The 20,322-nt window shown below is 34.5% G+C and overlaps 1 protein-coding gene across 1 annotated transcript; it reads right to left on the bottom strand.

Moving 5' to 3' along the window:
• Nucleotides 1-15,246: 15,246 nt before the first annotated feature.
• On the bottom strand, nucleotides 15,247-20,322 carry LOC128214255 (centromere protein W-like). The gene is made up of 3 exons (XM_052920630.1): nucleotides 20,191-20,322; nucleotides 17,317-17,430; nucleotides 15,247-16,694 (listed from the first exon to the last, which is right to left on the bottom strand). The coding sequence occupies exons 1-3, from the start codon at nucleotides 20,275-20,277 to the stop codon at nucleotides 16,668-16,670; spliced, it is 228 nt and encodes a 75-aa protein (XP_052776590.1). The 5' UTR covers nucleotides 20,278-20,322; the 3' UTR covers nucleotides 15,247-16,667.

Below are 20,322 nucleotides of genomic sequence, written 5' to 3'. Positions count from 1 at the left end.
AAGTGGCAAGTATTTTCACTATCTATCAATTGCACAAATTTTAAGAAGCTTGGATAAGGCCAAAAATATATATTTGTTTATCTTTATAACCATCGTATTCCAAAACAAAATGAAATTCATCTTCCAATACCCCGAATTATTAATACATTTGCATTTGTTATATGGTATACTTTGAGGTCTCCGCCACCGTCCAGTCTCCACAAACTAACCTGTGTGATGACAAGCGTAATCTAGAGCACTTCTGAATTTTGATTTGTTTACTAGGTTGACTTTTCGCTAAACATAAAACTTAAAAAAATAGTTCTGTAAAACATTGACCTACATTATTCATATGTATATTCATGCACTTAAATTTTGAACAAACAGTCTTTGTTTAACTAACAGTAAAGTAAACTTAGTAAACTTAGTTACTTACTCCTGTATTAAACAAAGTTTCGTAAAAAGGTAACTGGGTAAGTAACACTTTAACTTTCGAAGGCCAATTTATTTTTGCATCAATTTAATTCTTTAACATATTCTACGCGTATTTCATATAATTGTTACCCCCACACGTACAGAGTTTTAACCAACTTGAAAACAGTACAATATCTTCCATTTATTAGATTTAATCTTCTTCTTCCACCATAAATAGAGTCATTTTGCGTTAATATTTTAACGCAAAATAGCCTTTTTGCAAAATGTTAAATGAGTGAGCACAACCTGACCCAGTATTGAATCCCATACTTCACTTGAATAATTGAGAATTTGAGCTATATTTATCAAAAAGATCAAGAATTATTTTGGTGAAATATCGGTGCACTTAAATAAATATTTATATGAAAAACTACAGAAACATATCCAGTAGTCGAAAATTTACTTATTTATTTTAAATTAGCCTTTAATGCTTGACGTCCTAGCATTTAAACAGAATTGGTGAATAAAATGCCAAGGTATTTGATTTACTTACTCTTCCTATCCTTATTCTTCATTCTTATAATTGAAAGACAAATTTTGTGGATGTCTGATGCCTCTATTAAAATCATTTTTTTTCGTGTTTTCTTTAAATTTTCACCGTCAGCTTTCATCTATCACAATACTCGTCTAAAACATTTAATGAAATTCTGTAGTGCCTGTGCATTGTTTGCGAACAAAATACAATCGTCCGCGTACAATAACATAAATTATTTCAAACCTCCTAGTTCCATCCTGCACTTCTTGTAGAACAAATGTCTCCTCTATGGCATTTGAATACATTTTAAATAAAAAAGGTTAAATATTTTCACCTTGACGTATCCCTAAATCACATGTGAAAGAAACACTAAGGTTATCGCACATTTTCACTTTCGTCTAAACATTCTTATACAAAGATTTGATGACATTTAATATGTTACCCCTTACCCCATATTTAAGTAATTTAAACCATAACACATCTCTTACACCAACATCAAAAGCCTTTTGGAAATCAACAAATGTGCAGAATACAATGTCGTTACTTAAACAAGTACTACTTAAACAGTACAGTATAAATACTGTTTCCACTGTACTCATGCCTTTATGGAAACCTAGATGAGATTCTACATAGTTGTATGCTGTTCTATGTTTCTTGTTTGTGAACTTGTGTTCTATGTCTTTTGGCGTTGCCCATTGCCACTAAACCGGGTTTATGTTTAAACTTTTTGCTACTGAGCATGTTTCTGTAGTTTTTTGCATATATATTTGTATTTTTTTTCTGTAGATATACCATTTTTAGAGAGCTGCACTCTCGCAGATATACCATTTTTACAACAATTATATGTTTTGTCTTGGAAAGAGCAAATATTTGCATAAATATTTGCAAACCAATGATACAAGTTTGCTGACAAAAAATCAGATCGTAGATTTTCATATTTCCGTCGAATATTAAAGTTTTATGGCTTAAACCGTTACTAACGGTTAAAGAAAAATGCATTACACATCATTTTTAACTTAAAAACAAGTCTGCGATCTAATATTTTGTCAGCGGTCTTTTATAACTGGTTTCCACGCAAAAAAAATGGCTCGTTCCATGACAAAAAATAAAAAAAATGTTGTCAAAACGTTCAATCTGTGAGAGTGCAGCTTTAAGAATTATTGTGAAAATTGTCCTAATGTACATAATAATGATATTCCTCTTTAATTGCCCGGATGATTTTCGTCACCAGTTTTAAGTTTCGGGACAATAATATCCTCAGACCAAATTTCTGGGAAACGCCCCCGTTTTAAACACAAATTAAATAAAGCATGAACAGTATGCTAAAATTTCTTCACCATGTATTAATATATCATCCAATATAAATCCATCCCGCCGCTAGTATTCTTTCGTAGTTGTTTAATAGATCCATTTATTTCTTCTTATGTAAGTTCTTATGTCTAATTATGCAAATTTAATCTGATGTTGACTTAACTGAAGAATCTTTAAACATTCTCAAATATTGCTTCGCGTTCGTTTAAGGCGCGTCTACTTTTTTTGGAAACAGTTTTCCTACTTTTTCTTGTCCGTGATTTTTTTGTTTTTGTGTTCTATGTCTTTTGCGTTTACCCGGTGCCATTAACATGGGTTTATGTTTAAACCTTTGGCTACTGAGCTTATTTCTATGTTATTTTCACATAAATACTGTGTTTCCGGTGTTTTGGTATATACAGCTCCGGCTACAGCTCCGACTACATATCTTCCAATCTTAGCATATGGTGTCCTAGTATACCGCTACACCAACCCATGCTGCAAGGTGCCGCACTAGTCATGCGCTGTGCATTTTTCTTAAAGCTCCTACGACCTCATCAAACCAACCCCTTTAGAGAGTCAGTTATCTGGCAACACCCTTATTTTTATGGAGGCCTTTATCGTCACGTTCCTCTATCTTCTGCCGGTGATAGCGCCTATCAACTAGATGGAGAGGAAACGGTAGCCTTTACCGGCATGGCCATTCTGGTACATAACACCCATAAGCAGAACTATATGTTCTTTCTTCATCCAGCAGGACTTAATTTGCTGATAGACTTCCTGAAAACTACTAGGTTTCACTAGGCTGAAAAGCGCCAATGGGCCACTGAAAAACAATCACAAAGTCAGAATCCCAACCCTGCGTTACTTTAAAATAATCTATGGAAAGGCCATTACTCTTGGATGAGGTTAAACTACTCGCCCCCTGAGTCACTCAAAATGTGAAACTGGTCCTCACATTAGATTGTATCTACATTACTTGCTCTATCGAAACTTTCGCAAGAGTCACCTACTGAAATCTTTCGAATCTGTGTTATAGAAGCCGCATCCGCCTTACCAGCATGATTAACTACGAAACACTTACACTAGTGTCAATGCACACAGAACCACCACGCCAGTCCCTTGCATCGTTACCAACTTGATCAGGGTCGGTTTCTACTACGATACCCGAGGAGCCAATGGAACTACATCACCGACTACGTCAGTGAACGTACTTCACTTATCTACCAAAAGATAGTATTTGCACAAGGCACAAGGCAACATTGTCATATGATCTTTTGGATTTCCATGTTCTGGTAGTTTGGACAGGGTTTTCGCATTCAGGTGTTGCCCGCTCAATGACGGAGAACCATGTTATACTGAGATGGTTCTTCCATCGTCATGGTCAAAAGACCCAGTGGCTGCCTAAACCGCATCAGCCATGAAAGACTCGAATGAGCAGTACAAACAATTAAGGAATATCCAAAATTATAATGGCGATACTGCCGGGTGAGCCAAACTACCGCTAGTAGCTCTTAGAGCGTTGCACAGTAATGTTTTTGCTCGCTTGAATGAAACATAGCCAACTACCAGACCGTCAATCCGCTATACCCCAGCCTGGATCTGGCTCAGCACAACTTCAATCGCAAACTTCAGGGCATCGAACACCGCCGGCTGCTTCTCCTCGCCCCACTGAGATGCTAGTATAGTACAAAACAATAAGGCTTTGTCGACATTGTATAGTCCTGAATAAAACAGTAAATAAACAAACCGTTGAAACGCTCGACACCAATCGAGCCTCTGCTAAGTCGTCGCACTGGTAGATCTCAAGACGATTGTTTGTCATGATGCAAATTGTTTGACATTTCAACATGTCATATTCCAGACCGAGATGATTTAAGACAAAATCTCATCGTGTTTAAATTGTGTTTTGCTTGATTCTGGCTAGATAATGTTCTCAATAGTTCAAGACACACCACGTAACGTTTTTCTATTTCTTCTATGCTCACGTTGTATCGGTTGGTTTATCCAACAATGTTGGCAGACATTTTCGAAACACCGAAGGCAGAGAGAATGTTCAAATGTACATTTTTCATATCGAGCAATGTAGCTGCCGCACCATTGACAAACTATGAAACCTTCTCAGAGTCCATTACCATATGAAATATAATTTGATCTTTTTGTGAGCTATATAATATGTAAAAGGTTAAATCTTGTTTGATTCAATTCACATACAACAGGAATTAACGGAATACTCTTTATATCAAGACGGGGGGGTGGGGGTAATTATTTTATCCATACATTAACTCAATTCCACTCCGAAGTTTGCCGGAAACCGCCGAGTAGTAACAATTTAATAGAAACCCATATTATGAATTACAGCGTAAGGTTTATATATCTGTAGACTTTTTTGGGGAGTTTACTAGTTTAAACACACGGCAAATATTATACGTCGGTTATCTTTTTCTTAAAATAAACGTTTACTATCCCATCTATTTTTGTTCAAACAAACATTGTCCGAAGCAGAACTCGAAATGTAAGTAAAGGACTTGATTGCAACTTTGAACATATATATGATTATATATACTGAAAAGGGATTTGATTGAAATTCGAAGTTTGATTGAAAAAAATATTTTCTCGAATCTTTGAACATTGATGAAATGCGAAATAAATGTTGCACCTAGCAAGAGTTATAACACTTGGGGGCATTTGGTTGCAGTTATATTTTCTTGATCATAAAAACAATAAAACACTTTGTCCAGTCCATTGCTAACAATTTCAAAAGTTTTTATAGAAACCTTGAACATTATATTTTATAGATAATAATGTTAACTTGTGCACCGTGCATGAAAAATAACTCTTATCCACTCTTTGTCACACTATTGCATAGTTATCTACCCTTAGACCACATTTAATAAAACAAGTTTGTACAAAGCATAATTTGGAAGCTACTGGAAGGATTTGAATGCAAATTCAAATTTTCGGGCGCTTGAATGCAAAAGGTTTGTCTGAAGCATACCTCAGTAAATTATAAAAATAATGGATGCAAAGGTATTAACAAGTGTTCATTGAATTTCTTGAAAAAAACTCATTGTCCAAGCATTACTGGCAAACAACTGTAAGGACTTGAATAAAACGTTGATCATTGATGAATAGCAATGTGGAGTTGTGTTTAGCACAGGAATTTAAATTCATAAGCAACTTCTAGTAAAGTTAGGTCCCTTATAGCACTTTAAATGTTATCGAAAGCCTTATCGACTTTATTGTTGCGTGACGGGGTGATTGACATTGTCACGTAATGATATGAATTTCTTGTTAAATGGTCAAAATATCCATCACTTTTTTCAAGTCTAGTGGTTAAGGCGTCTATTTTCTATGTTTTTTTCTTGATGTTCCCGGCGTTGGATCGCATCTCACTAACACCAAAGTACTTCATTTTATACTTTTAATATTTATATTTTTAAGCCATTTCAATATCATAGAGTAAAATACTTATACCATTAATAAGTGTTTTCAGAAGCATTACCCGGAAAATTAACTTTTGGTCCATAAAACATCAGCGACTCCCTTTAACTCACTGCAATTTAGGAGAGACTTCAATGTTTTGAATGAAGCACTTCGCCACACATAACTTCTAGTAATAACATTGCTAATACCAAACACATTATATGATAGTTATATTTCTTTTCTTACAACGTTTTGTTATGTATTACGTTATGTGTTTATGTAATAAATGTAAAAAAACCCATATCCCATCAAGATGGACTCACGTCAGCTAAAATTCTCATCTTTATTTTAACATGTAGGTGGCAACATTGTTCAGATATGTTGAACAAAATTTGACAGAAGTATTTACATACGGTTATTATGTTTATAAAAGTATGAAAAATCCCTGGCTCTGGCACGTCCACTTCAAATCAGTATCAGGGTGAACATGTCTGGGGGTACTATGTGATGTGGAGACGTGTTATCACCAGCACGACTGGAAGAATTTCTTTATTGCAATTACAAATATTGAAAATATTAAGTAGATTACTGTGCATTCATAAGCTAGTAACATAAGTCAAGCTGTCAAAAAAATAAGAGGTTTTTTTGGAAAAGGGTGAAAACATATAATCCACTTTTTATTCAACAGTCGTGCGTTTTTCGAAATAGCTATGATTAACTTACGGTACAAGTACTTTGCAAATATAGAATGCGAAAGCTTTAAAGCTATCTTATCACATCATTATCTTTATATATAAGAGCGGGTTTAGTTTCTATGAAACTTAAGATTTTGATTGAAACGTTTTTATACTATTTTTATATTGTGCATGTGGAATAATAGAGAGGTCTTAAAACACGACCTGTGCTTGTACGTTTAGTTGCATGCGCATGCAAAAAGTACAGTAGAGTTTGAAAATCGTTTGTTAAAGTTCAACTTAAACTTGTACTGTATGGAAAATTAATCATAAACAGTATTGGACCCCTGTTTATGTTAGGGTCATTACATCAAGTCAAGATTATAGGGAGCTTTTTTTCATAATGCATATTTTGATAAGATTTACCATTTACGTTTTTACTTAATTCGGGATTGTTTGGATAAGAGTAAGTTTGCGCACACAAACTGGTTTAACCTCCCAGTAAATTAACATTTTACTGACCGTTCCAAGGCGGTACTTAACAATGCTTGATAAACACCCATAGTTTTTTTATATAGTATATACTTAAAGTGTTGAGTTGTGTGCTGTTGTTCTATGTTTTGGTTTGTTTTTGTGCTCTTTGTCTTTGGCGTTTACCATGTGTCATTAAACTGGGTTTATGTTCAAACTTTCGACTACGTAGCTTGTTTCTGTAATTTTTCATAACAATATGGTAGGCTGACTGATAATCGCAAAAAAATATTTCCTTGTGTTATCGTACATGTTATTAAAACGCAAACATAAAGACCACATTGGTGCAAAGCATCATCCTTTCCTAAATGGATCACAAGTGCGTGGCAGTTGGCGAATATTGGAACAATTAGCACTTTGTGAAAAACGATGAATAACTGAAGCAAAAGGGACGTAATGACTTACCAGATATTGTCTACGTTTTCCACCTTTCTTTCACCAAATGCAACACCAGTTTGCCAGTTTGTGGAGCATTGTAACTCGAGGCGAAAAGGTTCTAAGTGGCATTAAATAAAGAAGAAGATAGAACCTTTTCTCTTTTAACCCTCGATTACTTCTTCCACCAAATACCACGTGAAAGTTGGTGACAATACTTTAACCAGATGCCGACCCAACGTGGCAAATGTTCGAGTATTTAAACGTTTTCAACCAAATGCCACCAGGCAGTTGTTGGCAAATTGTTCATCAAATGCCACCCAAGTGTGACAGTTGATGGAGTATTGGAACGTTTTTCACGAATTTTCCGCCACATGCAATGATCTGGGTTTTTTATCTGTTTTTCACCAAATGCCATGCCAATGTTTCACTTGGTGGAAATTACGCGGCATTTTGTATGTTTTATGGAGATATCATCAGCATATCATTAATAGAAATAATTGTCAAATTAAATGTATAGATAAATATGAACACTAAAGACATGTTGTGAAAAAACGTATCTTGAGTTTCGGAACTAGCCAAATAAATACAAAATATGAGGCCACAACAAATTAATCAGTTGTTCGTAGGATTAACCCCACTCATTTTATCGCAATGCGAAAAATATACTAATACAAATTTCGCCCGCACCTAATATTTTGGCGAGACTGACTATATTTTCGTAGAAGTTCTTGAAAGGTTTACAAAATAAATGTTTAATATATGCCTACAACTTTCTGATCAAAATTAGTAATGCTTGTTTGTGTTAAAACATATTAGCTTTGTTTTCAAGAAGTAAATCTTCAAATGAACCGGCAAATTTATATCAATATAACTTTAGAATATCAACAATAATGAATCTGAAATAACGGATATTCTTGGATTGATTAATACCATATGGTGAAGCATATATAATGTCGCGGTGTAGATTTTTCGGACATTTTGCGGCTCGCCTTATCATGACTAACAGGAGATTATATTCCATTGTATTTCATGAGGCAAACCTAAGAAAAAAATTATACGCATCCCTTAAAGCAGAAAGTTTTTTGTGCTAGGTAGTTTCATAATATATTCTGCTTCTCATGATAACAACAAGACAAGAAATAAGATAGGCAAACTTTACCAATTATGGCAGTAAACATATTGTACTTAAGAATTTGGAGTGAACAAAATACATGAGGATTTGAACATGAAAAAATGGCTTTCTAGAGAATCTGCCTAGTGTTTTAGAGTTAATCTTTGGTACACTTCTACGAACTCCTGAGGTAAAATGCTCTGTAATCAACGGCAGCTTTCGACGACTCAATGCACAAGTCGCATGCTAGAGAAGAAGATTAGTCGGTCTAATACAATGTTCAGATTACATATCCTCTTGTCCTGGGTATTCCGCACGGACTGCTGCTGTTTAAAAATGTTTATATTAACCGTCAAATATTTTCTACATGTTATGAACTGAAGTAAAGTAAATCTTAAATTACCATTGGTTCACAAATATGTGCGAACAACAATTTTAATGATCAACTTCCCGCCTAGCGTTGACGAAAGCTCATCATTGTGTCATAACTTGTTTTGAAATCAAATATCAGCTTGAGTTTATATACTCCCCGTACAGGCTTTGCCTGCATTATCTCAATAAATTTTATCAGATGAACTTGCACTTTTCGGAACGACTTAAAGGGATGTCTGGGACCGACTTTACCTCATTCTCAACAGAGCTTCTTGGCCAGGACGAACACTTGCAGGAATTAAGAAATTTAAAATGGATACTTTGGCGCTTGTTAGTCTTGCTCTAGCCGGTGGGTCAGCTCTGTTGGACATCGTCGGCCTTGCTATACCCTACTGGTTGTATAATTCGAACAGTTATTCTGGCCTTTGGAAAATTTGTCAACTGTCAACATGTCAAGACTTTCCCGAAGTTGGTGAGTGGTTTTATTTATACATTTTTAATTACGCAAGGGCATTACAAACTAATGTATAATACTGCGATCACAAATTTGTAAAGGCAAAGTTGAAATTTAGTGAACAAGGATTGAATGACTGAACACGTTACAGCACTTATTGTTTTGTAGGCCCATGTGCATACTAAACATGGTAATGAATAGCATACATGTCACAATATCGATGACCATTATATTGCCACAATTATAAAGATTAAAAGATAACACATTTATCACTCTATTAAAGATACTAAATAACGCATTTTTTGGAAAACATTAATTCCTGATAACTAGATTGTAACCGTGTATTTAATAGCTGAACACGCAAAAATATTAAATGATTGGTGAGTGCTTAAATATTTACTATGGTTAACTATCGCCTCATAAGGTAGAAATACCGTGTTTTCTGCACCTTATTTCATATTAGACTATGTATCCTTAATAAGAACAATTGTTTTCGACATTTGTTCATCCTTTTGGTATATTAAAACATTTGTATGAGTTGTGGTAAATCTTATTTGGGAGTAAGAGTGCATGTAAACAAATGTAACAAATGTAAATCAAATACAGGGTAGCACCGAGAGGAGGTAATGGTTTTTAGTTGCATCATTACATTGCAATGTTATTAAATATGGAAAACTAAAAGCAAAGGTCTTATTGGTAAACATAGCTGATATTCTATCTATAGTCTTGTAAGTATTTGTTATCAATTCAATCAAATTTGATTTATCCAACCAGGAAAGTCAACTACATCTCCTTGTTCTTGTTTTCAGGAAACTAATGTTATAGAAAGTACACTTTTGTAAATTGGCTATAAAGAGATCTGTAAAATTAATTTGATTTATAGATATGAAATAATAACAAAATAGGTCTAGATCTTAGTCTAAGTCATCAGTTTATATAAATAAACATCAATTGAAGAAGAAAAAATCGCAATATTCCAGATAAGACATTTGGTGAGTTTCACAAAGCGTAGTCGTATTTTTCTACGAAGTTGCTTTCTGATACGCGTCATACTTAAATGACACTAAAAAAGGCAAAGTTCACATAACAAATTTCAAGTTTTAAAAACAACAACAACAACAACAACAACTGCTTTTACGTCGAAACAGACTATTCCAAATATTCGGCCGTTATTTGTTAAGCATTTATTTTAAATGATTCCGAATTTGGTTAATATTCGATCCAGTCAACTGGTAAAAGTCCCCCTCTCCGTTTTAGGTGGCATTTTTTCCACCTATTTTTATTAATATTTTTTTTTATAATTTGCATTAGTCCTCTAAATTTTTTTCTTTATTAATGTATTAATATCATGTCTGATCCAGCGATGTGCTGACCAAATAGATAACTTTGTTTAATACTATGTTTACTTACCAGTAAAACATAAAAATTTGAACGTTGACCACTCAGTCTGCAATGTTGATAAATGCATACATGTTTCCCGCCTGAAGACTGATATTGCCCGGGATATGAATCATGCCTGGGGCGCGCAATAATTTGTTTCTTATTTTTTAATTTATTATTTTACTGATGTTTTTAAAATTAGTTTATTGTTTTAACTTGTAATCTCATACGCTTCATAGTATACATGTAGTTTTATATTTGATAATATCATAACTGCTGGGTCATTTCTACAGCAAATGAATGAAAAGACCAAATGCTAGAAAGAAAATGTAATTACTAGACACATTGCTCATTATTAGAAAGAAAATGTAATTGCTAGACAAATTGCTCATTATTAGAAAGGAAATGTAATTACTAGACAAATTGCTCATTATTTGCTTTTCTGCAGCTGGACGGATGCAGGCAGTACGGGCCATGGTGATTCTTGGACTGCTGTTAATGGTCGGGGCTTTCGTCTCGTATCTCTTACAGAGATTGGCGATGAAGAGCAACCAAATGCTCACAAAAGTCGCCGCTGGACTCGCGGTTACGGGAGGTTTGTATATATTTATTCTTGTTGTGCACAATCTATGGCTGTATTTAATGTTAACCGATGTACATGTTATATGGGCATATCTGCAATATATGTTACACAAGATGAAGCAATTGCTCAATTAGTATCATATGTTTCGGTAATACTGCCTTGAAGTAAAAAATGCTCCTTATGGCCCCATATGTGGACTGCAGAACTAGAGCATATGCAGCTTTTATTGACAGCTTTAGTTTCGTAAATAACAAAAAGTATTTTTATGAAGATGGAACAGCAGTTTTACAAACAATTTTAACTACATGTATTTTAAAATCATTCAACATATTCATCTTCTGTAACTATAGTCTTCTTTTGTCCCTATAAGATCACGTGACATGTTTCCTTTCTTTTCTTACAGGTATTGTGATGCTGCTTGGTCCAATCATATACGCCACCTCATCTAATATCAAACTTGCCTTGCAGCTCGGCGGCGTCACTCTACACGCCGGCTTCGCACTCTGTATCTTGGCGGCGTTATTGGGAATGGCGGCAGGAATTCCGATGTTCCTCACGAAATCGGAATAATTCATTCCATATTTGGATGAATAGATTATGAACAAATCGTATTTGGTCAAAATTTGCTTATTTAATACGCTTCAAAATCGTTTGGATATGAAATGGAAATAAAATATTGTTTTTCTTATATGTATTAATGACTAAATGTACTTCTTAGTTGACTTACTATCCGTTAGGAACGCGATTGAAAATTCAATTGTGGTCTTCAAAGACGATATTTCAGAAGGGTTACAGCTGTCAGTATCTTAGTTTAAACACTCATAATGATTTGCCACACTTGATTTCGTAAAAAATGCAATTTTACGAACCATGAGCGAGTAAAATGAATGATATCATGTGATACGTTCACCCTCACATGACAAGGATAAGGGTTGGGGTTAGGGCACGAATACAATCGTACAAAGATAATATGTAATAAATAAAGTGCATCTACCAAGGATGTTACTGGGTATCGTCACAAAAAGGGGCTTGTCAATCAAGTGTTTCAGTGACGTAAAAATAGCTTGACCAAGCCCGTCTGACAGAATTTTAGTAAACAGGGTTATTGAAACTATTTTCTGGACAGTATTTATTAAACCATTAGCCATTACCTGTGTTGAAGCCTTTTGATCTTCGATACTATCATGTACATTAGGAATTTACCGAGATACTAATAAAGGCAGTGTTTGAATCCACAGTCAATGAAGCGTTTTTATTGGTTTATATGTTAATCGGAGAGGGCGTGTCTTGTTTGTTTATTTGAGTTTATCAAGGTCTGCCCGCACCTAATGGCTGCATTATGACTGGGGCCCGCAGTAACGAAAACACGACGTAGTTGTCCTTTGTGAACCTCGCAAGAACAACGACTATCTGACCATTTATAACAAAGTGATATTCTATTTGAATTTGACGTAATTTGTATTTTTATCAGTATGACATGACATTTCAGTCAAATGATATCTTAGGATTTAATTAAAGCGGTAAAACAACATTCCAACACAAAACTGAGAACACTTGTATACCGAAAGCAATGCTTAATAGGGGTCTCAAATCCACGCATCGGTTAGGTGCTTTTCAAACTTATGATCTATTAATTTGCAGCTTTCAAGAAAGCTAGACACCACAAAAACGGTTCGCGTGAAACTATATGTGCGTTCGCACCAAACTTTTTTTTTACATTTCTAATCAAAAGCAGGCACAGGATCGTGTCACATGCCTCCGTAAGGCATCGTTGGGAAGAAAGCTGATAGTATTTAGGCCTTCAGTTTCGAACATTTTTTATGACGACCTTGCCTATCTTCCCATGAAGTGTAGAATTATTGATAGTTTCCATTTTTACACGGAGATGACAAGTAACTGCAAGACTGGATGTCAATTCGTGCCTGTAATACATTATATTCGATTGTTAAGGATACTTGAACATTTATCATGTGTGTGAATATTTACATAATGTTAGAGATATATTTCGCAAAGTTTTTTTTTATGAAAACCTAGAAAAGAAACATGTGGTTTTAAAAAAACTGTTATGTTAAAAAGAATAAATAACTAACGAATGACTTCATCATTTTTAACAGTACTGAAAGCCATGAAATAAACATGTACATGTATGAGGTAAATAGGCCCAATTGTTCATCAGTTACTTACCCTAACATTTACCCACTGACCTCAAAATCTATAGCCGACGACTGCGCCTGAGCATGAGCTAGAACGGAGACGAACGCTTTGGTTGCGACAACGCCACTTGATAACACATTAAAACATCGATTGGTTTCGGACAAACGATTGAGAGAAATTACGACGTCCGAACACGTAAAAAAGACAACGGGAGTGGCGGTAACAATGAAAGCGCTTTGAGAGCATTGAAAGGCTGTAGGCGGGACAAGCGTGACTTTATTTTTATTTTTTTTTATTTTCACAGACAATAAGTTCCGAATAAAAACAATCCTAAATATTGAGTGCCCCAAACTGTAACCGATAAGTAACCACCATTGTCCTGAAAATTAGACAGTAATTTTTGTAAGATACCTAAAATTGTGTCCTATACAGGTCTTGACCAATCTGCCTAACAAGTTTGAGATCCTCTGATTCGAGCGTTCTTCAGTTATTGAAGGGAAACGGGGTTTCAGCTCAAACTTACAACGGCCTTGACCCACTGACACAAAAACAATAGCGTTTACCTACTGATCACGACCAACCTGCCTACATATTTTGAAGTCTCTGGTTAGAAGTGTTTTAGTTAATGTATATTCATCGAAAACACTTTCAGCTAAAGGAAACCAACCACTGACCTTTGACCTACTGACTATAAAATCAATTGGGTTAATTTGCTAGACATGACCATCCTGCCTATCAAGTACGATGTACCTGTGCCCAAGCGTTCTTCAGTTATTTATTGGGAATATATTTTCAGCTCAAGGTCATCTCAATTATAAACTTTGACCCACTGACCTCAAAATCAATATGGTTAATCTAATGGTCAACACCACCCTACCTGACAGGTAAAAGGTCCCTGGACCCAAGCATTCTTCAGTTTAAGATCGGAAACGGATTGTCAGCTCTAAGACACCACTTGACCTTTTGACTGGCTTTGACTCACTGACCTCAAATTGAGCAAGGTTGATATACTGGTCATAATCAACTTGCCTACCGTGTTTGAGGTCCCTGGACTCCAGGGATATTCAGTTACTGTATGTACACAAATTTTCAGCTCAAGGCCTACACGACCTTGACCTTTGACCCACTGACATCAACATCAATTAATTTCATCTTCTGGTCAGTACTTCCCTGCCATAGGGTTAGATCTATAGGCCCAAGCGTTCTTAAGTTATTGATTTGAAACATATTTTAGACAGCTCTTTGATCATTGAACTAAAATTCACTAAGGCTCATCCATCTACTGTTCACTACAAACCTGCGGAACAGGTATGAGGTCTCTGGGTCCCGGCATTCTTCAATTATTTATCTTAAAACAGATGTTCAGATCAAAATTCGACCCCTGACCTTAAAATCAATAGGGTTCATCTACTGGTCATCGCAACAGGTAAGAGGTTTCTGACATCCAGCATCCTCCTGTTATTGATCGAAAACGGATTTTTAGCTCAATCACCACGACTTGACCATTGACCCACTGACCTCAAAATCAAAGGGCTCATCTACTGGTCATAACAAACCTTGCTATCTGGGCCCCAGCGCTCTTAGTTATTGATCATAAACAGATTTCCAGCTCAGTCATCACGGCCTTTAAATTTCACCCACTGACCTCAAAATCTATAGGGTTCATATACTGGCCATGACCAACATGTTTCCTAAGTTTGAGGTTCCTAAGGCCCAGCGTTCTTCAGTTATTGATATGAAACATATTTTCAACTCATTGACATCATGACCGTTACCTTTAATTCACTGATTTCAAAACAAATAGGGTTCATCCGCTAGTCATCACCATCCTGTCTACCAAGTTCGAGGTCCCTGGGCCAAAGTGCTCAGAAGTTATTGATTGAAACTGTGGGACGGATGGTCCATTAGTATGTGCCATCTTTCAGTGGCATTAATATGGGTGTAATAAATCCATGGAACAAAACATCAATTTGGTTATTTATTTTAAACATAATACAGGTAGTTGGACAATAGGGGAAAATTTATTGGCGTTAATATGCTACAATGATTTCATATGTCGTTCTAGGTTATTACACACTAACTTTAAATCAACCTTTTTACCTAGGTAGAGGGATCTATTTGAGTTTCCAAGATCTTTGTCTAAAAATGCATTGAATATTAAGAAGCATTTAAATTCACTGCCCATATTTTAGTACTTTGCATACCATGCAGCGATTTTTATTGAAATTATTTTTACCGCCTGTGCCTTGCAAATCTGGAAAAAAGTGACTTTGGGAAAAATTATTTAATACTAAATTAAGCCAAAATAGATAATATAATGGTAAATATACATGTTCTAACTTTTATGCTTACATTAAGCTGTGAAAGAGTAAGTTTTGTCAAGATTTTGTTCATATTTCAAGAAATTCATTGCTATTTTAATTCATTAACGTAATCTACATTAATCAAATTGGGAAAAATGTAACATTTTGGAGAAAAATGGACATTTTTGGTAAGGGGAAACAGCTTTTAAAAGGCAGTAAATTGCAACAACAAAAAATCGCTGCCATGTTATGATAATTTCTGCGATATATTCTTAAGAACTGCTTAAATGTTAGCTTTTAATCTATTGGTCCTATTTTCTAGAAACTTCTTACACTAAGCAGAAGCTTCTTCCAATTAACCAAAAAACATACATGTACCTAAATTTGAACAATGGTTAATTGTGATTATCATAAAGATATTTCCTATTTTAAGTCTAAAAACTCTTTGATAAATAAATATTACACAAATTAAAGGATTTTTTTTTAGCGAGCTAAGCTTCATTTGGTTATATGGGACTTCACAAGTTTCGAGATGTTAGGGGGCCTGTTTAACAAGTTCTATATGGAGTGTTTACAAATTTCTTAAAAAAACAACATGTTCTTTGTTCATTGGTTAAAGTCTGTTGTAGCTGTTTCCCTGTTCAAGTTGAAGTGTTCATGGTGTGTTGAAGTGCTCATGTTTTATGTTTTTAAGACATGACTATTTCTGTACAAATATTTACTCTGAAGATGTCTCTTGCATTAAGAACCATGTTGTGTAGTATTTTCATCTCTAAACATACCAGTGGTATATCATTTGTATTTACATCAAACTATTTTATTTTTGTTATTCTCTCTCACTATCACATACAAAATGTATATCCTGCCGGTATTTTACTTCATTCATCGAAGGTGACGGCAGAAAGCTTTTATCTGATTCTTTACCTAATATCACTTAGGACGTTTTTGCGTTCACCCCTCCATATGTGCATCAAAGAAAATACATCTAGAAGTTCTTATCTTCTACACAAAAGGAGAGCAATTCTTATACAGGCATAGGAAACAAACTATTCCCAAGAAGAAAGATGAACACATCTGGCTGTTTTATCCTTTGTTTGAACCCAGGATTGTCTGAAACGAGAAAATATTGCATTGTGTGAAGCACTTTCAAGAGACTTTAAGGTTTCAGATGCAATTCTAAAGAAAGCAGAGTTTAATGGAATAAATCAACTTCACGAATCTAACAAAAGTATGAAATATAGTTGCTATTTTTTTTCAATACAAATACTGTTAATATTTTTTTATACAATTGATATCACTACAACATGCATTTGACTCAGCAGAGTTATAAAATGTGTTTTTAAGAAATCATAGTACAAAAATCGGTAATACATGTCTTTAAAAGAAAAATAGTTTTACTACATAAAAGAAAAGGAACTAAAACAAGTAAAGAAATGCTTGTAAATTATCAGTTTGAAATAATTACTAATCCAAAAATAAGTAAATGCATGCATTTTTTACATAAAATCATATGCATGTAAAAGTGCACATGTACCAGTACATTGTAATATGCTGAATATGACTCATCAATGCCTCTAAATTATGAATTCTGAACATTTTTTACAAGATTTAACAGCGACTGAAAAAAACATTTTCGTACACCAAAGCGACGATGATATTTATCATTATCAATGCTCTGATGAATGAGAATGGAAAACACATGAACAGGTATAAGAAAAATATTGACAGTTACCTTGGCAGCACTGCGCACATGTTGTGCACGGATGACGGCGGATTTGTCTTCTCTTGCATTGTCTGCAGCTGCCTTCGCAAGCTTCTGCAGAAACAGCTGATAATTCAACCATGTCTGAAATAGTTAATGGAAAATGTAGAATCTAAAACAACAAAAACAAAGAAAGAAAGCAACAAGACATATAAACTTATAAGCCAATAAAAAATTGAAGAAAACATGAAATATAGTATTGTCTTTATTCAAAATAAGTTTTATTTCTTTTTGTTTTTAATTTCCAAACTAATTATTCAACCACATTTTGTGTACAGTGTACATGTATTGCTAAACAAAAAAGCTTTATAATTATCACAAACACACTTGAGGTTTAAAACTTTATGTTCAGCAGCTTAGTACTACTAGAGTTAACAGACAGACAAACAATTTATTGACTTGCACATAGAACATCGTCTCAACACAAACACTTTATAACACATTTTTTCAACGTGTATGGGCAATGATAAAAACAACAATAATAAAAACACATAACAACATACAAATATGTAGAAAAAAATCAATATTAAAACAATCAATGAGAAGGTGAACATGGCTTATAATGTAATTAAGTATTTACATTTAGTAAGCTTGATATCATTTTAAGTGATTCTTTTGACTTTAACAAAGATACATTATTTTATAAGTTCCATTCGAGTAGTTGAATTTAATTAACTGGATATATTTAAACACTGTTGAATTTAATAACTGGATATATTTAAACACTGACAGCTTTACAAAATAGTATTTCTTTATATATGTATTTATATAATTTATATACTTTAACCTGGGTATATAAGTATGTTGGTGTGGGGCTCAAGATTGATATTGAAACAAGAAATTGAAAGTTGTGTTATAAACTATTCAAATAATTTCAATGCAGTTAAAACAAGGAAATATTTAGTAGGGTTTCCGCCAGGCCTTTATGGCTTGTTGGACTGATGCGCCTTCCCCTCCTACCTGGCAAGGCTATTTATTGACACGTGTTTATTGTACCAAAATGCTTTGATCAGCGCAGTTACTAGTCTAAAATAATAGACGTGTTATACGGGATTCTTCCAATCCCTAACGTCTAAACAGGTTTGTGCAAAAACTGGGTGGGTTTGAAAAATATTGAAATTGTATTTGGTGAAGTATTTTATGTTTGAAATGGATTTTAATAAAGGTTTATATTCATATTTTACCATGTAAGTACAAAGCTATTTTGCACAAAACAAGCATTAAACACATGATCTACATTTCCAATGAAACGAAACTTGACTGATACAGACAACAATTATGCCAAGTGGAACAACTCGACCCAATTTAAATAACTCGGGCACCTCCGACAAGCTTCGTGATAGACCTCATAAATACAATCGTAACAACTCGGCCATAACCAAAGTGCTTCTATTGTTGAAAAACTGTGAACTGCAGCCTTGCGTTATGTTTTGACAGAATGAAATGAAGAAAACTCCATCAAACTCATAATTATTCATTGGATATTTATTTTTTGTGTACAGAACTAATATAAAATAACATTATCTATTAATATTTCTTGTTTTTATGATATTTTATGGACGCAATATGCTTTAACCCGGAATCCCGATCGGAACATCAACCCACATTTTGCTACAAAACAATTTATACATGAAGGATTTGCCATATCAAAAATCGTTAAAAAAATCTGTCAATGTCCAATTATTTGGACTACGCAGTAGCTACAATAATGAGCGATCAGGGATACTTTTTTATTATTTTGACATTTCATGTGTATCCCTGTAACGCTACAACTCTCTACCATTTAACACTGGACGAAACAATATATAGTAATATTATGCATCGATGTTGATTAATAATGATATAATTGTTACAAATGTACCTAACAGTGATCTTAACTGGGTTGGATTTGTCGTTAGAGTCGTTATTTTCACATAAATATACTCTGGGTCACGAAATGAGCGTAGCAGTCCACCATTTTTTATACATGTTGATTTTTATCGAATAAATTTGTACCCATCCGTCAATGATGGTTAACCCTGTGCGCAGTCACAGTTATCCTCCCTTTTCTATGTATTGTGCAGAGCAACGCAACAGTGTTAAAAAATGGTGATACCTAATCATCATTATCATCATCATCATCATCATCATCACGAACATCATCATCATCAACTTCTCCCAACATGACCCATCAAACACGTTAGCGTTCAGCGCATTGAAATGGTTGCATTTTAATAGTGTTATTTAACCGAGCCTATTAACGACCAAAATATTCGAAATCCTCTACCCCGTTTCATACATGTACACAACCTGTCAGATTTGTCCTAGATTTACAGATTAATGGATACAATCGATGCATGTAAGTGCATTATGGTATCTGAACATGTTTTTTTGGCATAACGACATAAATAAATGTATGTTTGATAGTAGGCAATGATATTTTCGTAGAAATTTGAATTTATAACAAAGATAATTTAAAAATTGTGGCCGCGAGGATCCTCTGCGCAAGGCCCGTTTGCTACTTTTTGCTGGGATGGTGGACGTCACCAGTCTGCCATAGTCTAAAAATTGTCAAAAGACTGGTTGACGGCCATTTAGGTGGACTAGACTACGCAGTAACAAGCCTTATCAAAATTGAAATGAATTTTGATAATACATGTTTATGCTGCAATTGCAACGGTTGCAAAGGTTGACTGACAGCCATGATTTGTATGATTATGTATCAGCCTATCAGGAGCGATGAAACCCAGAAGGCATGTCGGTGAGAATTACAGTGCTGTTTACTCAGGGAGGGGGTAATTACATGGAAAAATATGAATACAACCAAAAATCTCAAATGAATCCAGTAATTTCAGACAATCTCACCATTGCATGTGTCTTAGGCAAACTAGCATCATCAAACCGCTGCTTCACAACCTTCTTGAGATTTGCTGTTGGCAATTTTGTCAACATTTTGTCATGTTTTAAAAAATCGTCGATGCTATTGTCTATCTCAGA

The sequence above is a fragment of the Mya arenaria genome, chromosome 13, assembly GCF_026914265.1.
Source record: "Mya arenaria isolate MELC-2E11 chromosome 13, ASM2691426v1".
In the NCBI taxonomy this organism is placed as follows: domain Eukaryota; kingdom Metazoa; phylum Mollusca; class Bivalvia; order Myida; family Myidae; genus Mya; species Mya arenaria.
The sequence above is the reverse complement of the archived record's forward strand: the minus strand, read 5'-3'. Positions and strand labels throughout refer to the sequence as shown.